This window comes from Etheostoma cragini, chromosome 10, assembly GCF_013103735.1.
Source record: "Etheostoma cragini isolate CJK2018 chromosome 10, CSU_Ecrag_1.0, whole genome shotgun sequence".
Classification (NCBI taxonomy): domain Eukaryota; kingdom Metazoa; phylum Chordata; class Actinopteri; order Perciformes; family Percidae; genus Etheostoma; species Etheostoma cragini.
The window spans coordinates 28,543,365-28,565,384 of NC_048416.1; the positions used below are offsets into that span (position 1 = coordinate 28,543,365).

General features: G+C 44.0%; 1 protein-coding gene across 3 annotated transcripts in view; it reads left to right on the top strand.

Moving 5' to 3' along the window:
• The window catches only part of LOC117952318 (protocadherin-1-like), a 142,248-nt gene that overhangs the window by 8,959 nt on the left and 111,269 nt on the right, over positions 1 to 22,020 (top strand). For 2 of the 3 annotated variants that reach the window (XM_034884521.1, XM_034884523.1), the window contains exons 2-3: positions 9,615 to 10,446; positions 16,406 to 18,589. In XM_034884521.1, the coding sequence (XP_034740412.1) occupies positions 9,637 to 10,446; positions 16,406 to 18,589 (2,994 nt within the window). In that variant the 5' untranslated portion in view covers positions 9,615 to 9,636. The remainder of the gene's footprint in view (positions 1 to 9,614; positions 10,447 to 16,405; positions 18,590 to 22,020) is intronic. The other variant, XM_034884522.1, reaches the window with a different exon arrangement.

A 22,020-nucleotide genomic window follows, 5' to 3' on the forward strand; every position in this document is an offset into this window, starting at 1 on the left:
AAAAGAGACTTCAGATACAGTATTAGGGACCACTAAGGGCTATATAAAAGAGACTTCAGATACAGTATTAGGGGACCATTAAGGTCTAAGGTCCTGTTGACTCTCTCTCCTCCAGATATCTGAATGTGAGTCTGTAGAGCTGCACTTTAAGTTTTAAGGTTAATTCACTGCTCAAGTTCAACAAATCCAAACATCTTACCAAAAGGTCAGTGAGTAATTAATTAAATAATCATGATTTCAACACTGACCAACATAACCGGGATAGAGCAGCCTTATTAAGAATATAGTACAGTTCTGTTGTTTCTAAGTTTCAGTGAAACAGTACCAATACCTCCTTTAATAGTGGGGGTGGGTACATGTGTAAAGTACCCAGAGGGCTGTTGGTTATGGAGATGAAGGCCGTCGGTTGGACTTTACAGTTAACACCCACTCGTATAACATGCGGTCCACACTGAGATTCACCTGCAGTTCACCAGCGAGTAAGAGAAGAGCAACAGCTCACGTTATGGGATCTTTACATTTAAAGCGGCTCACCTGTCCAGCATCCAGGTCAGTAGTTCGGGTCAAAGTTCACTGGCTCAGCGTCACGTACCATGTCGCTTAATTAGAGCATTTAAAAGTAGCTTGTTGTTGTTTTTAAGGTTTGTTTTTGTCTGGATGGTGTAACTATGATATATCTGGCTGTATCAGAGCGTCGTGGTTGGTGCTAACCAAGGATTAGGACTGTTGTTGTTGTAGGACAGCTGTAGACAGGAAGGGGGGGGGGGGGGAGGAGACATGCAGCAAATGGCAGCATGTCGGACTCAAACGCTCAGCCATTGCGTCGAGGATTGAGCCTCTGCATGGGGGCGGCTGCTCTACCAGGTGAGCTACCCAGGTGGCTTTTAACGGTGGTATTTTTTGATTAATAGGGTTGTTAAAATTGTACTTTCAATGAGATAAAAGTCAGGTATTTATTTCACAGGATGAGCTGAAAACATACGCTATTATTTGGGTAGTTTATCTAATCAATAGTTTTTACATTAGCCCAAATTGTCACGGTATATGTTGGGGATCGACCAATTAGCCGATTATCGTGGCTAATATTTGGCAATTTGCTGCTTATCTGTATCTGTGTTTTATTTTACTGATAACCAGTAAAATTCATTGAAATAAAAGTGAGCTACTTTGGCTTCACTACAGCTCTGTGAGCCGTCTGCAAACAAACTGATAGACCCTTAAAACTGGATGTCTGGATGTATTTTTATTGGTTATTTTTTATTAGTTATATTAGTTTTAAGCGTTCATATAAACTTTAGTGGAGCTTTTTCGGAGTTTAACATTCAAAATGTTAATAATTTATAATGGATTTTGTTAATTGGCCGGAAAAAACTGGCCGACCCCTGATATATTTATCCAAATTTAAATTTAATATTTAGATAAAAGAAGATGTTTTTTCCCATATTGTCCAAATGTAGCTGAGCATGTAAGTTGGTTTTGTGGGTTTGGGTTAAAATAGTCTAAATCCTTCGTGTTCCACTTCTGGTGCTGTAGGGATACATGCAGATGCATGCATGTTTCCTCCTTTCTGTGTGTTATTTTAAGAGAACTATGGTTACCTGGTCCTCAGATCTCTGCAGGGTAAATCCAGACAGCTAGCTAGACTATCTGTCCAATCTGAGGACTATGGTGACCTGGTCCTCAGGTCTCTGCAGGGTAAATCCAGACAGCTAGCTAGACTATCTGTCCAATCTGAGTTTTCTCTCGCACGGCTGTTTTTTTACCCCTCAAAGCCCTTTAACACAGTACAGGAACCATTCACACACATTTACACACATTCACACATATACACACACATTCACACACTGGGGCCGAGACTGATCCTCCTTCAGCTCGCCTTGGAGGAGGGTCTGGCAAAGCGAGGGTTAATAATGTCCGAGTTTGTAGTGTCGATGTCCTAAACTGATCACTATCAGAGTATAAAGTGGACTTGAACTGGCTGCAGTATATTGATCCAGTCTGTAATCTCTTAAACATTAACAGCCGTTATTGACAAACGTGTGGCGGTATTTCCAAAAAAGGTTTCTGCTGAGTGGACTTATTTAAAAATTGCAAAATAGCAGACCCGTGTTGTGTTAACATTGGTTTTGTTTACCTTCCTACGGACCCAAATGCTGAATGTGAGAAAAATGATGATTGCAGAATAAAACCCAATTGTTAAAAGGCAAAAACTTGGACGAAGTGCAGAAATGGGCGTTGAGCATAGTTCTTACGGCACAAAAGGAAATATTCCATGTTGTACGTGTTTTATTGGCCCTACGTGAACTAAGATATCCCTTTTGCTTCTGAAAAAAGGTTTTTTACAGACTCTACTGTATGTTTCTGATGTTTGGGGTTCAAGAAACCCCAGAGAGGTTTTAACTGACTTCGGTGTATTTTCAGCTTGGATATAGAGCTGCAAAGATCAATAAATTAGTTGTAAATTATTAAATTAATCACCAACTATTTTGATAGTTGTGTGGGTGTATTTATCAGTTTGAGTCATTTTTATGAAAACTTGTGTGATTGCAGCTAGTTATATGTGAACATAATTCTAGTTTCTTCTCTCCTTTGTGACAGCAAACTGAATATCTTTGAGTTGTGGACAAAACAAGACATTTGAGGACGTCGTCTTGGTCTTTTCTGACTTTTTAGAGACCAAACAACTAATCTATTCATCCAGAAAATGATCCACAGATTAATCAACGGTTGCAACCTTAGTTGGATTTACTTTTGTTAGTTCTGTTGTTGCTTATTTATTTATCACATCTATGTGTGGGATAATGTGACAGCTGGACACATAGTTCTTATTCTAGCTTTGTTTAATGAACCTTAATGTGGCTTTTACAGCCGCAGTAGTAAGTTAATGTAGTGTCATGTCGGGGCAGCTGTAACTCTACAGCTCGTCTTTCTAATGTAATGTGATGTACATTAGGTAGAACGGGGATGCAGGTGGGACATTAACATGCAGACACACTCTGAATATCAATAGTGAGTTAGACAGCGGGGGGGGGAACAGGGCCATTAAGCTGCTTTGTAATGTACAGACAAGAACCGTTGTCACGGCACACACACCCCCTCTCTCTTGCTTTATGCGTCCTCTATTGTTAGTCCTTAGTCTCTCGCGCATTCCAGCAAACACTCGGAGTCAAAACGCCAAACACTCGGAGTTAAACCGCCAAACACTCAGAGTTAAACCGCCAAACACTCTGAGTTAAACTGTCAAACACTCGGAGTCAAACACTCGGAGTTAAACCGCCAAACACTCGGAGTTAAACCGCCAAACACTCGGAGTCAAAATGCCAAACACTAGGAGTTAAACCGCCAAACACTCGGAGTCAAACCGCCAAACACTCAGAGTTAAACCGCCAAACACTCAGAGTTAAACTGTCAAACACTCGAAGTTAAACTGTCAAACCCTCGGAGTTAAACTGTCAAACACTCGGAGTCAAACCGTCAAACACTCGGAATCAAACCGCCAAACACTCGGAGTCAAACCGCCAAACACTCGGAGTCAACCCGCCAAACACTCAGAGTTAAACTGTCAAACACTCGGAGTTAAACTGTCAAACCCTCGGAGTTAAACTGTCAAACACTCGGAGTCAAACCGTCAAACACTCCGAATCAAACCGCCAAACATTCGGAGTCAAACCGCCAAACACTCTGAGTCAACCCGCCAAACACTCGGAGTTAAACTGTCAAACACTCGGAGTCAAACCGCCAAACACTCGGAGTCAAACCGCCAAACACTCAGAGTCAAACCGCCAAACACTCGGAGTAAAACCGCCAAACACTCGGAGTCAACCCGCCAAACACTCGGAGTCAACCCGCCAAACACTCAAGGCCAGATGTAACTTCAGCTGACGTTATATTTACCACCGCTGCAGTTCATTGGGTAATCAGCGTCTTTCTCCGCCCACTATACCGTCAATTCTGCTGTTTCAAAGCGTTGAGTACTGGTGCTATGATACGGCAGACTGCGGTGTTCCCCCTGTGCACGAGTCAGGGATTCAATGTGATCTTTGATTTCTTCCAGTAACTGTAATATTGCATGGCTCCTTGTTCTCTGACGATCTACTACAAATCTACTGCAAGCAGTTTGTTGTATTGTTGCAGACTACTGAAAGCTGCACAGCTGAGAATACTTTAATATAACACTTGTAGGTATCGCAAGTATTATCATTATCAACGTATTTATCACATATGGCATTTGCTCCTCATATAGTGCAGCCCTGCTGACTCCATACACATGGAAATGTTACTGTCCTTAGACATGTTCCACTTGCTTGTTGGCTCGGCCTCTTTGTACACACAAACACACACAAACACACACACACACACACACACACACACACACACACACACACACACACACAGTGGTGAGAAAGCTTTAGACTGTGGGAAAAAGGACAAACCGGACGATCTCTGGTTCCCCTGGGACCGTCCCCGAGGAGACAGCACACAAAAACACACATTTACCACAGATACACTACATGTGAACAAACATGTCAACAGGATTTCCCTATGCTTTGATTTTCTTTTTTTGGGTTTACTATTTCCTGCCATTTGACCCGTTCTCAAACTCCTCACGACCCCGAGAGCTTTGTGCTCAGATTCCACATGTCACAGTTTACATTAGAGGCCGTGAAATTCACATTTCACATGTCGGCCGTGAGCTAACGGCAGTGAATCACGGCTGCGGATGTCTGTTTAAGTGTGAGTTTTGGGTGATTTTGGGTACAAGTTGTGGATTTAAACGTTGCCTAGTTTTATTTCCTGTTTCCAAAAGGTGCCAAATGGATCTTTACAGAAACTATGATGTCTTTAATTAGGATTTTAACTCGGCTAAGGATTGATCTTTGGAAACAAAACATGTCTGTCACCCTGAGCCCGAACCGGGAACTCTCAAGTACCAAAAAGTTGATGTTGAACGTCGTTTTTTAGAGGTCGACCTTTGGAAATCAGGGTCAGCTGATCGCCGATATGTGATAAACCTATTTAAGTAAGTTAAACCTATTTGAATGCTAAAATCTAACACTAATAATTACTTAGGATGTACAAAATTACATGTATTGAACACTTCACCAATCTGCACTTGTATACTTAAATTAAAAAGGGATAATGTAAAAAACATACATTGGTCGACCATCATCACATAGTACCAGATTTCAGTCAAAATGTCGCCAATTTTAGACGCTATGTTATGTAGACTAAGATTTTTTTTTTTTTTTTATGCAGCTTGGGTTTAGGCAACGTTCAACATCCTGCAGCTCAATAAAAAGCAAGTTTATTTTCTCAACAAGCGGTATCGACATCTAGTCTTTTAATATTCTAACGTCCATCTGCTGTGGCCTATTTAAGCCAAACACCCAGGGGCCGAAACTCAGCGGCTCGGTTCAGTTTTGGTGGAGACACACTGTTGTGTCCAGTCGTCCGTTAGCAGAATGGATGTCAGCCAGTAAACTGTGTTGTCTCAGCTATGTTTCCACGGTGACGTGTGAAATGCCGCGGGGGGTCAGGGGTCAGAGGTCAGAGGTCGGTGGATTGTGGGTATTTGGCAACTGGGTGGAAAAATGTGAGAAAAGCAACACACAGAAACATAAACACACACTCACAGACAGAGACACACACACACACACACACACACACACACAAAGAGGTGCTCACATCCACATTAGCACTTGCAAACACAGCGACACTCCCCACTGGCACACACTCATTCACATTCATACAGGGGTAATTAGGTGTGTGTGTGTGTGTGTGTGTGTGTGTGTGTGTGTGTGTGTGTGTGTGTGTGTGTGTGTGTGTGTGTGTGTGTGTGTGTGTCACAGCAAGGAACCGAAACAGCCAGTTGCTCAGACGAACAACTGGACAGAAGCAACAACAATGGAAAACATTTGCTGTTTTTTAGCCTTTAAATTGTGAGGATTTTCTGCTTTTTTTCCCCTCTCTGTTTTTTATTATTTTTCATTGTAGTAAACTGAATATCTTTGATTTCATGGACTTAAAGATTAATCAGTCAAATATAAAAACAATCAAGAGTGACATTAAAAAGGTCTTTGACTCGTAGAAACAATGCTGCCATAGGCTACTCATAGCTTACCTAGCATGGCAGATAAATCCAGGCGAGATAACGTCAATTAAAGGCCATAAAAGCCCCCCCACAAAAATAAAATAATCTATTCCACAAAGATAGAAGACCTATAAAGGGCGGCACCTAAAACCAACTAGTCCTGTGTAAAGTCTGTGTCATGAATATGAACTTTGTGTTGAGGATTAAAATAGAAAATACAGTTTATCACAATGTCCAGTTATTGGGTTCAGCTTCGGGGTCTACCGCGGGGTCTTAAAAATAGGAACAATATCAGTCTTAGTACCGTCATTAACATAAGACTTAGAGACATGACATAAGACTTAGAGACTTCTCTTTATTAATTAATAAAGATAAAAAAATAACAGTAATAAAAAGAAGAACATTTGTCAATAAAAAGACATAAAAAAGACAAGCAGCACACTTATATAGGAGACAAGGATTAAATATTAAATAAAAGTTATTTAATGCCTAAAAGTGCTTATGTGTGTGTTTCATCACATGACAGCGTGGAGGAGGAAGACCCGGGGTGGAGGGGGGGGGGGGGGGGGGCACCGAAAGACCTGGTCTGGAAGAAGAACAGGACTTCTGCAGTTTGGTAGCATTCCTGGTTCCTCCCTAATTTGAAGGGAGAGGTGTTTCAGTGTTAGTCTCACTCTCAGTGTAGACACGAGCCAACGGTGACGTCATTTTTCATTAGTCACGGTGATACCAAATATTACGGTAAATTAGGGAGGCGGTATTAAAATTTGACTACCGCCCAACTCTAGTTGTGACCTTTAGGGTAAGTCATGAACGTTTACCATAGATTCAGATTCATAATCCTGTTTTCTTGATTAATCTGTTCCAGTTTATTGCATACATTTGCCAATTTTCATGTACGGCTGCTTAACATTTATTTTACTTAAACGAAGTCGACGTAGCCTCACGTCAACATGACACACAGTTTTATTTGTGTATAGACAAACAGTGGAGGTGACACTCTGATGTACGAAGGGTCATTTTGTGTTAAAATGGCGTTGTTATGATGTTTTATATCGGTTTTGGGAAGCTGCTGGAAGAGTTTAGACTCTTAAATCATTTCATGTCACGGAGTGAATGTGTGCAAGGCCTGACTCCTCTCTCACGCCGTAGGAGACTTAACAGGCTCAGAAAATACAAGCCTTTACTCCTACACACACAAACACACAGACACACACACACACACACACACACACACACACACACACACACACACACGTTGCAGTGGTCGGAGATGGAGAAGGATGACACTAAGACTTCCTGCTTCCTGCTCAGCATGCTAGTCTATGTTGGAGTCTGTGTGTGTGTCTGTGTGTCTGTGTGTGTGTGTGTGTGTGTGTGTGTGTGTGTGTGTGTTCATCCCCAAATCAAGGACGTGAGGAGAAAAAATAACCCTCACCAGATTAACCTCGTCGACCCGCAGCCGGGAAACTCCTACAGCTCAAAGTACAGAGGCATTAAAAAGCAAAGAGTGCAGAGACCGATAGAGGAGAAGAGTGGAAGGAAGAGCTCATATCTGGCTCAAATAAAAACATTATGAACAGCTGACATCAGGTGAAAAGTCAGGGTGGGAGTAGAGCATTCAGCTATGATCACAGAAGCATCCTCGGGATCTGAATTCATGGCTTCCTAGAGTCGTAACTGCCATTTGATTTTGTGTTTTATGACTCAGATAATGTCTGTAACAGGCGTTCTTATTCTTCATTCACATTGACATTTAACAGGCTCTTAAAAAGTCTTTAATCTGACAGACAAAAAGGATGCGTGCAAGCCTTCGGATGTCTGATCGATGTTATGTATAATTCAAGACGTTAAATGTTGTGAAATACAAGTAATGATGCTATTTTAGATGTAGCATCTTTAATTAACTTTGAGATATTACACGGATGTGGCGTGCTGATCCTCTGGTGGCAAACTTAAAGGACCACAAGTTGAAATCCAAGTTTTTTTTCAGATTTTGTTCAGCATATAAAGATATTATAAAGTCTCTGAGACTTGCAAATGTCCCCCGTTCCTTCTCGCTGCGTGAAGTGTTTTTGGTCGATTGTCCCCTGCAGCAGCGCTCCATTTGTCTTGCTGTCAGAGCGGCCGACTGGCGGCGGGAGGAAGTCGTCACTTTGGTGCGTCTCTTCAAACTGCAGCCGGCAACAAGGCCGGGCCTGAAAACCTCGTCGCCCTTAGGTCCTGCAAATAACAGTTTGGGACACATTTAGTGGCCCAAGGAGACAAATTCCACTATCTGTTCCTGAACGGCACTGACATAAATCAGGGACAAGAGCAGCTTTGTGGATCCTAAGTCCACTTTCTGTTATTTTGTGTGTGTGGCGTGCGGTGAACTGAACGCCTCCCATCCACTAGAAAACTCCAAACAGAATTTTAAAAGACTGAAGTCTGACATTATTATAAATTATTTATATATATATATATAAAATTATATAATTTATTTAATTATATCATAAAGCAGGGCTGTAGTACTCAAGTCCGGTCCTAGACTCAAGTAGTCCTGGTCTTGGACTTGTCTCGGACTCAAACTCTTCTTGGACTTGTTGACTTGGTCTTGTCTTTGACTCAAACCTACTAAATTATATTATATAATTATATTATATTATTATATAATTTATTTAATTAAATCATAAAGCAGGGCTGTAGAACTCGAGTCCGGTATTGGACTTGAGTAGTCCTGGTCTTGGACTTGTCTTGGACTTGACTCAGACTCTAACTCGTCTTGGACTCGGTGACTCGGTCTTGTCTTGGACTCAAACCTCTCTGGACTCGGTCTTGTCTTGGACTCGAACCTCTTTGGACTCGGTCTTGTCTTGGACTCGACCAGTCCTGGTCTTGGACTTTTCTTGGACTCGACTAAGATGGTCTTGACTACAGCCTTGTTATGAAGTCTCACATTTAAAGACAATCATCTCACATCTAACTAAGACTATCATAACATGTAAAGGAGATCTTTCAGGGTCCACACATTGCAAGACTACAACTAGATTTGTTTTGAAAAAGAATTAACCAAGCTAGCTAGCTACCGCTAGTGTTAGCTGGTAACATAAGGGGAAGTTTGCCGAATTTCTGTTCTGCCGTACGGTCCGATGAATGTCTCTAGTACCCGGAGGTCTGTGATTATAGGGTTAGGGTTAGGCTGTGCTTGAGAAGGGTTGAAAATCTCCAGGCCGGCACGATTCGGGGAAATGCATGAATCACGATTGAATTAGCATAAAATTGATATCATGATTGTCTTCCACAATTTCTCGGACCATGACAAAACAAAACAAATGAGCAGTACCATACGTAGATTTTAGTTTTGGCACCATAAGCATAACCACAAGCGACTATAACGATTAATCATGCCGTCCTAATAGCAACCGTAACAACACTGGCAATGGCCGTTTGCTGCTTCCTTCACTACCAAGACTTAAAACCGACAATAATATCAATCAGGTTTGACTTTGTCTGAATAATCTGTTTTCTCTGTCTCTTTCAGAGCGGTGACGTCGGGTGTAGACATGGCGCCGCCGAGGCGTGAGGTCCTGCTGTTCCTGGCGGTCGCCCTGCTGGTCTCCTGCGACGCCGCGCCCACCGACATCCTGTATCGGGTTCCCGAGGAGCAGCCGCCCAACACGCTGATCGGCAGCCTGGCGGCGGACCAGGGCCTGCCCGACACCGGGCACCTCTACAAGCTGGAGGTGGGCTCGCCATACCTGCGGGTGGACGGCAAGACGGGCGACATCTACACCACCGACATCCCCATCGACCGCGAGATGCTGAAAGACTGCCGCAACCTGTTTGATGGCGACAAATGCTTCCTGGAGTTCGAGGTGTCGATCACCGACATGGTGAAGGGGATCAGCACGGGGCCGCGGCTAATAGAGGGCCGCATCGAGGTGCTGGACATCAACGACAACACGCCACAGTTCTCCTCGCCAATCCTCACCCTGTCCATCCCCGAGAACACGCACATCGGCGCCCTCTTCTCCATCCCAATGGCGACCGACCGGGACTCCGGCACCAACGGCGTGGCCGAGTACTCGCTGACCACGGGGCCGGACGCCGACCAGCTCTTCACGCTGCAGGTCGCCGTGGACTCGGACGAGAAGCTGCCTCAGCTGGTCGTCATGGGCAACCTGGACCGCGAGAAGAAGGACTCGTACGACCTGAACATCCGGGTGGTGGACGGCGGGAGGCCGGCGAGGGCGAGCAGCGCCCTGCTGCGGGTCACCGTCACCGACCAGAACGACAACGCGCCCAAGTTTGAGAGGAGTCACTACGAGGCCGACCTGCCGGAGAACAGCCCGCAGGGACACTCCATACTGCAGGTCAGTACGCAGCGTGCCTGTTGTCATGGGAACTGTTGCTTTAACAAATTATTCGATAAAGGATTAAGTCATTTATCAACACAAAAAGTCAAACATGCTCTGATTACAGCTCCTTAAATGTCAAAAAACACCTCTTCACTTGTTGTTTAACATCATTTGAAACTGGATAGTTTGGGATTTTTTCAGAGAAAGGTCTGTCAGCTTTCTCATCACATTCTTTAATATATTATACTGTAAATATATATATATTCCTTTTTATAAAACAGAACAGAAAAAATCAGCAGAAGTAACTAGCAGTTATGGTTGGGTATTGGTGTTGAAACGATGTGCCGGTGCATATTCGGTGCCTGAACCGAAACCGATGCTACACCACGAGGCTAACTAGTTTCCAGTGACCGCACTTCCTGTGTTGTTTTTCCGACAAAGGCAGCTTACACTTTTTAACGTCCCGTTGTTGGACTCCTCCACAGTGGAATGAAAGACACTCTTTACACCGTTTAGCTGTCAGCATATTAACCGTGTTTAATCCCGCTGCCAGCTAACGCTAGGCTAACGCTAGGCTAACGTTAGCTGCTGTCCAGTGTAATGTTAACTAGCGTCATGTGCAGCGTTGCTTCTGTTGCCTCTAACGTCTGTTTCAGAGCATCAGAGAGCGGCCACCGAAACCGGCGTTGCCATTCGGTCCGGTAGATACCAGTCGTTTAGGCCCCGGTGCCGTATTAGCACCGCGGTTTGGTACCCAGCCCTAGTGTCAACCCTAATCTGAACCACTGACTTGATAATTGAAATATAGGTGCTTGCATGCAGTGACAGGCTTAGTTTGGTTTTGTCTTCTGGATCAGTGGATCAGATAATTCAATTAAACTGGACATCAGACGTCAAGGTAGAAGGAACGACTCCCTAACAACTAACTCAGCAGGGACTTTTCGTCTTTTGCGCACCATCGTAAGCACACGAATGTAAAAACAATGCGGAGAACACAGATTTGTGTGGAATATTTGCTCAGGAATGGTCAGTAAGGTGCTCAACTGAATCCTGAGTTCCCCCTTATATTTCCCTAACCTTAAATTCAGGAGGAACCTGTCCCTGTTAAAGCCTGAGCTGCTGCTGCTGCTCCTCCAGAGTTTTTCTTGTCCACCAAACATTACAGTGGAACCTTTTGGCCCCATTGGCGATAACACAGCGAGCTGCAGGGCAACACGAGCAAAGACTGCACATAATGTGCTGCTCAATTATCCGTACAGACAGATGGTGCGTCGGAGGTGAAGCAGGGCGTGGGATCGCCGCTTGTAGTCACATATTAACCACTGATTCAACATCACCTTTGAGCCCCTCGACCGGGCCGGAGTTGCAAGATTTCTAACGTCAGCGATCAGGCCAGAAAAGCCTCGGTTCAGGTCTGTGAACAAACCCACCTTGCTGTAACACTCCTTCCTCTTCTTGGCTTCCTCTCCCTGCCTGACTGCAGCGCGACCAGCCAGCCTTCCAGCAAGCCGTGCATGACTTAATCTGAGTCAGTCATGAGATTATCCACGGGGCTTATTGGTATTATTGCTCTGGATGTGGCTCGTTGCATTTCAGAGAGCCGAAGAATTCATTTCACTTAAGGTGCGGTTTTGAGGAGTGATGCTTTAAAAAAGCAGCAGGACAGCGCTGAGTGGCGACCCTGACCTGCTTAAATCGTCCAATGGCGGCACAGACATGTATATTTCTGCCCTTTTAAAAGAAGCACACAGCTGCATTTGCATATTTTACCCCATTTACTTTCAAATATGGATTGCCTTCCTTCGAGGTGTCACTTCATTACAGTAAAAGTCACAATGAACACCATAAGCTCTTCTTAAAGACCCGTTAATAATGTCTGAATATTCATAACGCTAAATATTAATGAGCCTGACAACTCTTGACTTTGCTTGACAAAAGAAATCTTAACTCAAGCTTCACTTTCTTGCTTTTTCTGGAACCTTAAATTTAGATTTTTGCTCATTTAGTCATTCATATTTAAGTATTTAGCTTTCTCCAGAGCTTTCAACCGTATCCCGTGGTCGTCCTAAGCAGAAGGAGTCGTGGATGTGAGTCCGCTGCTGCAGGAGACCTTAGATTGGGATTAAAATATGTGGAGAAATTAGGAAGTGGACCTTTAGTTACCAACAACCAACAATCAAAGTTAAAAGTCCTGTTAACCCTTGTCGCGTCTTTCCATCACCATGAAAAAAAACATTTTGGTCACTTTTTTTCAAAACTATTACCGTTTTTCTCCCACATTTCTGTTACTTTTTCAATGTCGCGGGTGCTTTTTTAAAAATGTTGTTTCCAATATTTTAGATATTTATAATGTTGACATTTTCAGTGCTCATTTCAACGGCCCATTTTTTTGTGACAAAACTGTTTTTTTTTTTTTTTAAACGGGTCAAATTTGACCCAAGGACAACATAAGGGTTAAATTAACTTGCAAGTGGACCTCGGGTTAAAACTTTTTATTCCTATGAAATATTTATGATATATATTTATTTGTTAAGAATTAAACTTTCAGATAATCTGCTGTGTTCAAATGTTGCTCTTGCACCTGATTGGTGAACTCAAGTAGGTGACCTATCGTCTGTTTCCGCTCTAAGCCCCGCCTACTTTGAACCAGTTAGAGAAATATTTAAATAAAACACAGATATCTGTCATGCGGCATCCATAAGTGTTCTAACTTTGGCAGATTTTAGTTTTCATATAGGAGCTCATAAATCAGAGGCAGAAGCTGGTGGAGAAATTGGGTTTTTGGGCCCTTTCATTGACTAATAATCCACACATCCACACACACACACACACACACACACACACACACACACACACACTCACACACACACATTTTTATTCAGATGATATGTCATAGTGTCATTGCCCCCCTTTTCAGATGAAAGTTTATTTTGGACAAAAGAACATTTGAGAATATGGACATTGTCATTTTTCTCCAACAAAGACAATAAAAGACATTAAACATTTCCTTGACACCCAGATGATTAATCAGTTTTTAAAGGAGGCAGCCCCAAAATCACTGAACTACCACGTCATTATAATGTATTTTAACGAACAATAAACCAGACAGGATGTAAACTGCGATGCATTATCTTTCTGTTGCAAGTAGTCAAGATGATTTCCTCAGAAATAAACTGAATCTTAGCAGCCTTCCTCGTAGAAACTGACGGCTTAATATGCACGGTTTACTGTGTTAAAACATGCAGAGCCTCCGCTCCGTTGGTGTAGAAAACTAGTCGAGGTCGCTGGTTAATTTTTAACTGGGAGATAAACAGCGTTTATATTTGCTGTGCGCCTGCACGGAGCGGCCTTGGAGAGCAGCCAGCTCAGCGCCGGCCTCATCACAGCGGCTCAACTGCTCAATACACAATCCCGCCGAGCTGTCAATAATTCACCGCTGTCTGCAGACGTCTGCTGCTTAAAGCCACAGTGGAGGAAAAGGAAATCAATGGGCGCGGGGGGTGCGGAGGGGAAATATAATTTCACTTTCATGCTTTCTTTAACCTTAACCTCTCTCGACTTGGATCGGTGGCTTCCACGGTCACCCGCGGGTTGCTGTGACGGTCTGTCACAGTCTGTGATCCCGAGCGGGCGGGAAACTAGATATTTATTATGTGGCAGTATGGAGTTAGAGTCTGTGTTAAAGAGAAAATCTCTCACAGAGTTGTGTTGGCAGCTTTAACCTTTTAAACCCAGATTCCCCCGTTTAAAGGCTCAGTTTAATGTTCTCACATTAACAAATATTCTGTACAAGGTTCTACCAGCTCTTCATTAAAGCTTTAACGTGATTACGCTGACTGAAATGTTAAAACCATTCTATTCATGGTCTTTATATGGCTCCAAAATGTTGTTTTTTTGCATTTTATTCCCCCAAATTTAAGCTTTAAATAAAGACACGTGTTTGGAAAATTAAAGAACTAGTTTGACAATTTGTCAAATGTTTTTACTAACTTTCTTACAGTGAGTTTTACATGAAGATTGAGATGTCTCATGTCTGAATAGTAAATATAAAGCTGTTAGCTTAGCTTAAACTGAACAGCTAGCCTGGCTCTCAGAATCAACCTACCATCACTTATGAACACATCTTCTTTCTTTAAGTATTTAGCTTTGCCACTGCTTGGGACAGAAAACACATCTATCTATCTATCTATCTATCCATCTATCTTGAACTTTTGGACACAGTCAGGCTAGCTGTTTCCCCCTGTTTCCAGCCTTTGTGCTAAGCTAAGCTAACCGACTTCTGGCTATAACGTAACATGTATTCTGAAGACATGACAGCAGTATCAATCTTCTCATTTAAAGTAAAGGAGTGCATTTCCCAAAATGTCAAATTATTAACGTTATCTCACCTGTAATTAAAAAAACAACAAAAGATGCATGTGTCCTTGGTCCAGACAACACAGGTTTTTATTGTCAGTTTAAATAAATAGAAAGTATCCCCACTGGCAGATTTTCTCCATCTTGTTTTGTAAGAAACCCAATATATTTTAGGAGATTATTTTGCTGAGTGCAACCTTGGCTCAGAACCTGTTCTACTTTAAAGGAATAATGGCCCTGAAGTCTAAAAAGCCCTAATTACAGTACCGTACATCCCAGGTGAAGCCCGAAGAAAACGCTGAACCAGCTGCACCTGGGACATTTAAATCAGCTGTTCAACAACTAATTCATTTAAAACTACACCGCGACCTACATTTCTTAAGAGCAGACGTGGCTTTGGATAAACGCAATTAACTTAGACGTGTAAGTAGAACAGCGTCCTGACAAGTACATCCTAAGTGATATTCTGCTGGGTGATCGTACCTTCTAATTAACTAATTACCCCAGTTTACTTTGGGTTTGGGTGGAAGAAGCCGGTGTGTGTTCGATGATGGTCCGGTCGTGTACTCTCCGGTCTCCTAATGGGCCCTGAGGACCAGGGCTTTCCTGATAATGAGAGGAACATTAACATTCACTCATCTGCCCAATTAGAGGCCAATGATCCTGCTGCACGGCCTTCTAGATGTGTTTGCGTGGGTGTGTGCACTCAACTTTGATCGTCTATTATCTTTCACAAACAGCAACAACAACCCCCCCCCACCCCGACCCTCCGGTGAACACAAAGGGTTGTAGAGTTGCATTGGTAATAGTTTTGACTCTTTGTAAGTCAAATAATCGAATGTAACTGAGGTAAAATTGGGAAAACTGGCAGCCAGTTACCCCCTTAAAGATCAATTTTGAATTAACAGAATCGTTCAAAGTAGGCTTAAAATGTATAGTATATAGTTGTATATAACTGCAGAATATTGGCACATATAGGCAGGCACATTGAATGAATTTGTTTCTTTAAGTTCAAGTCAAAAATAAAACTACACTCTGAAATTTTAACGTAAAGTTGAAGATGTCCGTCAGAATGGATCAAACATGTATTTGAACAGCAAATAGTCCAATTGATTGTCTTATTTTGAGCGTTGTATATTCTGCATCTCCACAAACAGTCATTCAAAATTTGACTTGTTGTGGCTCGTAGTTTTGACGTTTACTTAGGAGACCCCAAACAACATTAGGAAGTTTTTGTTGAGGAGTTAATAAGAACTAATTAAAGCTGTACTGTGGCCAAGTTAGTTTAGTTGCTATAGCAGGTGCACATGTTTAGAGGTGTATGCTTTGATGCGGAGGTCCAGGGTCCAAGTCCCACCTGGACAATTTCTTGCATGTCTTCCTCCTTTCATATCTAGCTGTCCTTTCCATTAATGGCTGAAAGGCCCAAAAACAAATCTTTAAAAAAACTTAACTGTCCTAAAAACCAAAAGAGGATTAAGTGATTTTGAGGCAGTAATATGTTTAGATAAAGTTCCATCATGCACGGTTGGTTTCATGGTGGACAATGTGTGGAAATGTGTGGTTCTTTTGGGACAGACCATTTAAAAAGATAAAACCTCTTCTGTTGTTCTCGCAGGTAAGAGCCAACGACGCAGACACCGGCACCAACGGAGAGATCGACTACAGCCTCCATCAGGCGTCGGAGGCCGTCCAGAGGCTTCTGCGCATCGACCGCTCTACAGGCATCATCTACGTCAAGGGCCTGGTGGACCGCGAAGAGGAGAGCTTCCTCAAGTTCTTCGTGGTTGCCAAAGACCGCGGGCCCAACTCCAAGAGCTCCAAGGCCCTGGTGACCGTCAACGTCAAGGACCAGAATGACAACGCTCCGGCCATCGAGATCCGTGGTATCGGCTTGGTGACTCACCACGACGGCGTTGCCAACATCTCCGAGGACATGCCCATCGGCACACCGGTGGCGTTGGTCCAGGTGTCGGATCGCGACGAGGGGGAAAATGCGGTGGTGACGTGCGTGGTTGCCGGTGACGTCCCGTTTCAGCTCCGGCCCGCGAGCGAGTCGGCCAACGATCGGAAGAGGAAATACTTCCTGCAGACCACTACCCTGCTGGATTATGAGCGTGTTAAGGATTACAGGATTGAAATTGTTGCCGTGGATTCGGGGAACCCGGCCCTGTCCAGCACCAACTCCCTCAAAGTGCAGGTCACGGACATGAACGACAACACGCCAAACTTTTCCCCTGCGTTGCTCGAGATTGAATTTGCAGAGGGCAACCAGCCAGGCGACAAGGTGCTGCAAGTCACGGCGACAGACGCCGACAGCAGCACCAACGCAGAGCTGGTCTACAGCATCATTGAGTCCCATGCCACCCGGCTCTTTGAAATTGAAGCCAACACCGGAGAGATTCGTGTGAGGAACCTGCTGGACCGGGAAGAGACGGAACGCTACGAATTCCGCGTGGCAGCAGCAGACAAGGGCCTTCCTAGCAAAACCGGCACCGCTACGGTTGTGATTAACGTCCTGGACCGTAATGACAATGACCCCAAGTTCATGCTGAGCGGCTACAGCTTCTCAGTGATTGAGAACATGGTTCCGCTTAATCCTGTCGGTGTTGTGACAGTCACCGACGCAGATAAGGGCAAGAACGCCCAAGTGAGGCTCTTTGTGGAACCGGACAACGGCAAGTTTGTCATCCAGAACGGCACGGGGACGATCCTGTCCAGCATCTCATTCGACCGCGAGAAGGAGAGCACCTACACCTTCCGCCTGAAGGCTGTGGATGCCGGTGACCCACCTCGATCCTCCTACGTGGGTGTGACAATCAACGTCCTGGACGAGAATGACAACGCCCCTTACGTCACCAAACCGGCGAACTCCTCCTACACATACATGTCGCCTGTCACCCCTCCAGACACCAGGGTGGAGAAGGTAGAGGCTGAGGACATGGACTTGGGACCCAATGCTGAACTCAGCTACAGCATCACAGGAGGAAACCCGTACGACCTGTTCCGCATCTCGCCCAGCAGCGGGGAGATCACGCTGATGCAGGAGTTCACCGGGAAACACAACGGGCTGCACCGACTGGTGGTAAAGGTCAGCGATAAAGGCAAACCTCCCCGCCACACCACCGCTCTAGTCCACGTTTTTGTCAACGACACCAAGTCCAACGTCTCCCTCATCGAAGCGTTGGTGGGGCACAGCCTCTACACCCCTCTGGATAGGGACATTGCCGGAGATCCCAACTACGCGCTCGCTCAGCGCAGCAACATCCTGTACGGCAGCCTCGCGGGCATCGCCGGTGTGATCCTGGTCATTGTAGCCGTCGTGGTCATCCGACACCGACTGCAGAAGGACACAAAGAGCGGTTACCAGGCCGGCAAGAAGGAGAGTAAGGACCTTTACGCGCCCAAGCAAGGCCCCAAAAACGGCAAAGGGAAAAAGAGCAAAAAGGGAAAAGCTCCCAAACCGGCGAAGCCTCTGGAGGAGGACGAAGAGGCCAGCTTACAGAAAGGCCTCAAGTTCAACCTCATCAACGACACCGTCAACGACAGTCCCAGGATCCACCTGCCCCTCAACTACCCGCCGGGAAGCCCCGACTTGGGCCGCCACTACCGCTCCAACTCCCCCCTACCCTCCATCCAGCTGCAGCCTCAGTCGCCCTCCGCCTCCAAGAAGCACCAGGCCGTCCAGGACCTGCCCGCCACCAACACCTTCGTGGGAACGGGCGACAACAACTCCACAGGCTCCGACCAATATTCGGATTACAGCTACAAGGCCAACCCGCCCAAGTACAGCAGCAAACAGGTAGGCGACTACGCAAACACGCCAATGTACAACAGGGACATCTATTGGACCAAGCGGGTGTGGTAGTCACGCTGGGACTGATTTGGCACAGCCGAAATTCTTCCACCAAAGCTGCACTGATTGCCCTGCACAGCACCCACTTCCAAACGGCCGTTTTCTCTCTGTTGTTGTGTTTTTTTTGTTTTGTTTTTTATTTGGTTGTGTTCACCATTTATGTTCTGTTCACTTTTTAATATTCACACCATGAAACAATCACATAAGGGATAGACCAAATATGGGCTTAGCAATATAGATTTTTTATTGGTGTAACAGTAACCCCCCAACATGAACTCCAACGAGCCAGATGCAGAACATGCTGGAGGGTTGTTTTGTATACGTTATGTTTGTGTTGATTATTGTTGTTGTTCATGTTCCACAATGGCATGTTAAAATGTTCAATTCCTATTTCTTACAGTATTTAATTCCTGAAATATATTTTTATTTTTAAAGGAAGTTAATAACAAAACAACAGTCTACCGGGCTTATTTTGGATATATGAAGATGTAAATTCTGAATAATAGGGCTGGGTTAGAATAACCGATTCTCCAATGAAAAGCTTTGTTCGAGTGATCTGATATCGATTAATAAAATCCCCCAAATCTTTTAATGTAGGCTATGATTTTTTCAGTGACATTTTATATTAGTTATGTTAAGTAAAAAGTACTATAAATAGATAGATAGATAGATAAATAGATACATACACACACAAACATATAGATAGGTAGATAGGTGATTCCCTATGCATGGTTAGGTGCTTTATGAGAGTGTGTGTCATGGAGATTGTGCAAATAAATCCAATAGTGCAAGGACAAAGTCTAGAGACCAGCATTAAATATGGACATTATGGACAATATAAGTAAGGCTGGGCGTTATATCGATGTTGCATCGGTATCGTCTTACATTTTGGATATATCGTAGTTTTGATAAGTGTCTTTTCCTGGTTTTACTGACTGCATTACAGCACAGGGATGTCATTTACTGAACTTACCAGACCAGATTAAATCATTTCTGGAGAATATCTATCAAAACTCTCATTGTGTAAATAACATTTGGTTAAAGCGCCCATTAGTCAATACAATACAACATCGTCGCATTTTGGGAATGGAAGTAATATTGATCTTCGCCCAGCCCTAAATATGAGAGAATAAAACATATAGAAGCGCATTAAAAGTGGCATTATAAGAGAGGAAAATGGACGGTAGGATACACACATCAACAGTAAATATTAGAGGTTTAAAGTGATAGGGTCAGCCGTTGTTCAAGTATAAAGTCAGACCTTAGTCCAGGCTGGGGGGGGGGGGGGGGGCAAGGGAAGCTAGCACATGGGCTAATATAGCCAGTAAAGGGTGAAAGCTGTAAGCAAACTTTTTGGGTTCAATTCTTCATAAAACCTAACTTATAAAATAAACAAGGGTTGCTTTTTGCTTGTACACTTACAGCAGAAGTTCTCTGAGAATATAAGTTGGCGTTGTGACTTAAACTTTCCAAATAATACTGAAAATCCTTTTGAATTGGAATCAAATGGATTCAGGAGATCTTTGGAGATACCCAGCCCTACCCTAAATAACCGGTTCACTGCTTCCATATGGGTCTATCCTCGCCGTCTTCATGTCTTTTTCCTTTTTATTTATTTATTTTGATTTTTAAACGTGTGTTGATTTCCACCGATTTTTCACCGTGGGTTAAATGAAGGTTATGAGTTTGTGATTTCAAAATCTGGCGTTCTTCATGGCGGCCATTTTACAGAAGGGTTACGCCGACGTCCTCATTAAGTCTGAATGTTTCTTTCTCTCCTTCTGGAGAGCTGTCTCGAGGTTTTTAAAGCTGCTCTTTATGGGCCGGATCAGCTCGTTGAAGTGTGACAAAGAAGAGTGACTTCTTGTGAATTCCTGAGTTTTCTTTTATTTCTTTTATTTTATTTTTTTTGGTACCCATTTTTTTATTGTTTCTCGGCCTTTTCTTGTTGCCAGGAACTAGTCTGTCTGAGAAGCACTTTAGAGTGTTCCCATCCAGTTCAGACCAATTTAAGGTAATTTCAGCTCAGTCAGGGAGCCAAGGAAGAAAGAAAGAAAGAAAGAAAGAAAGGAAGGAAGGAGGAAGGAGGAGGGAGGAGGAGGGAAGGCTGTAAAAACTCCACTACACTATGAAGGAAAAGGTACACTAAAAGACTAAATGCAACCGTTTCTTAACCTCCGTCAGGTCAGCTGAAAAATGACTTTTAATTCCGCCGTGTTCCCAATCAACGGGGTTTAAAAGTCAATTGTTTGCACAGATTAATGGCGTGCAATGTTCTCAGGCGCCAGCTATTCGCCTTATTTTACCCAGAGTGCCTTGCTCAATTGTATTTAATGTACAAAATAAGGGGGGGGGGAGGGAGGGGAGGTGGTGGGGGGAGGGGCTCGTTAACTGCGTGGTGGCCACGAGCTTCCGCGCCACGTGCGCTGTTTTGTGATGGACTGAAAATGTCACGTGCACTGTGAAAAACAAACGTGGAGACAATCGCATGAAGGTGTCATGGAGACTGTGCATATATTATATATATGTGTGTGAACGACATGTCAAATATGTTTTGTTTTGTACTTTTTCATCTGCTGTTTTTCTGTTGTCGTGTGTGTGTGTGTGTGTGTGTGTGTGTGTGTGTGTGTGTGCGCGTGTGTGTGTGTGCATGTGTGCTTTACAAGGGCATTTCATTGTTCTCCCTTTTTTTCTAAGGACTTTTGTTCACCTGTACCAAAGACTCACACATCAACGCACCGCACGCACACACACACACATATCTGCACGTTCCCCGTCATCACCATCGTATTTATGACGCCGACGGTGCTTCCTGGTTCGGCCCGTGCGGCGACTTCCTGCCGGCGGTCGCGGCGCTAATTAGCCCGTTAACATTTGAGCTGTCGGCCGCCACACGGCCTCTCTCATCGACCCCATCACAACATCACAATCATGTACTCTTCTTTTTCTCTGGGGGGGAAAATACATGTACAGTGTTTTATTTTGTTGTTTTGTTTTTACAGCTAAAAGCAGATTTTATTTCAATAAAAATGTGGCTTAAATGCTACAAAAATGAAAAGAAGTGACGCTTTGTGCATTCACTGGGAAGTCAAAGTGTGTGTGGGGGGGGGGGGGGGGGGGGGGGGGGGGGGGGGGGGGGGGGGGGGGGGGGGGGGGGGGGGTTTCGCAAACAGGAAGTGGGAAACAGAAGAGGAAATGAAGAGGTACTGTACTCCATGGCCATTTCCATCCTTCACACACATGGAGAGAAAATGTATTTCTAAAGAACTACTTAGAACATACTTTAAGTCCCCTTTAACCTTCATGTTGTCCCCATGTTGTCTTCATGTTGTCCCCATGTTGTCTTCATGTTGTCCTCATGTTGTCTTCATGTTGTC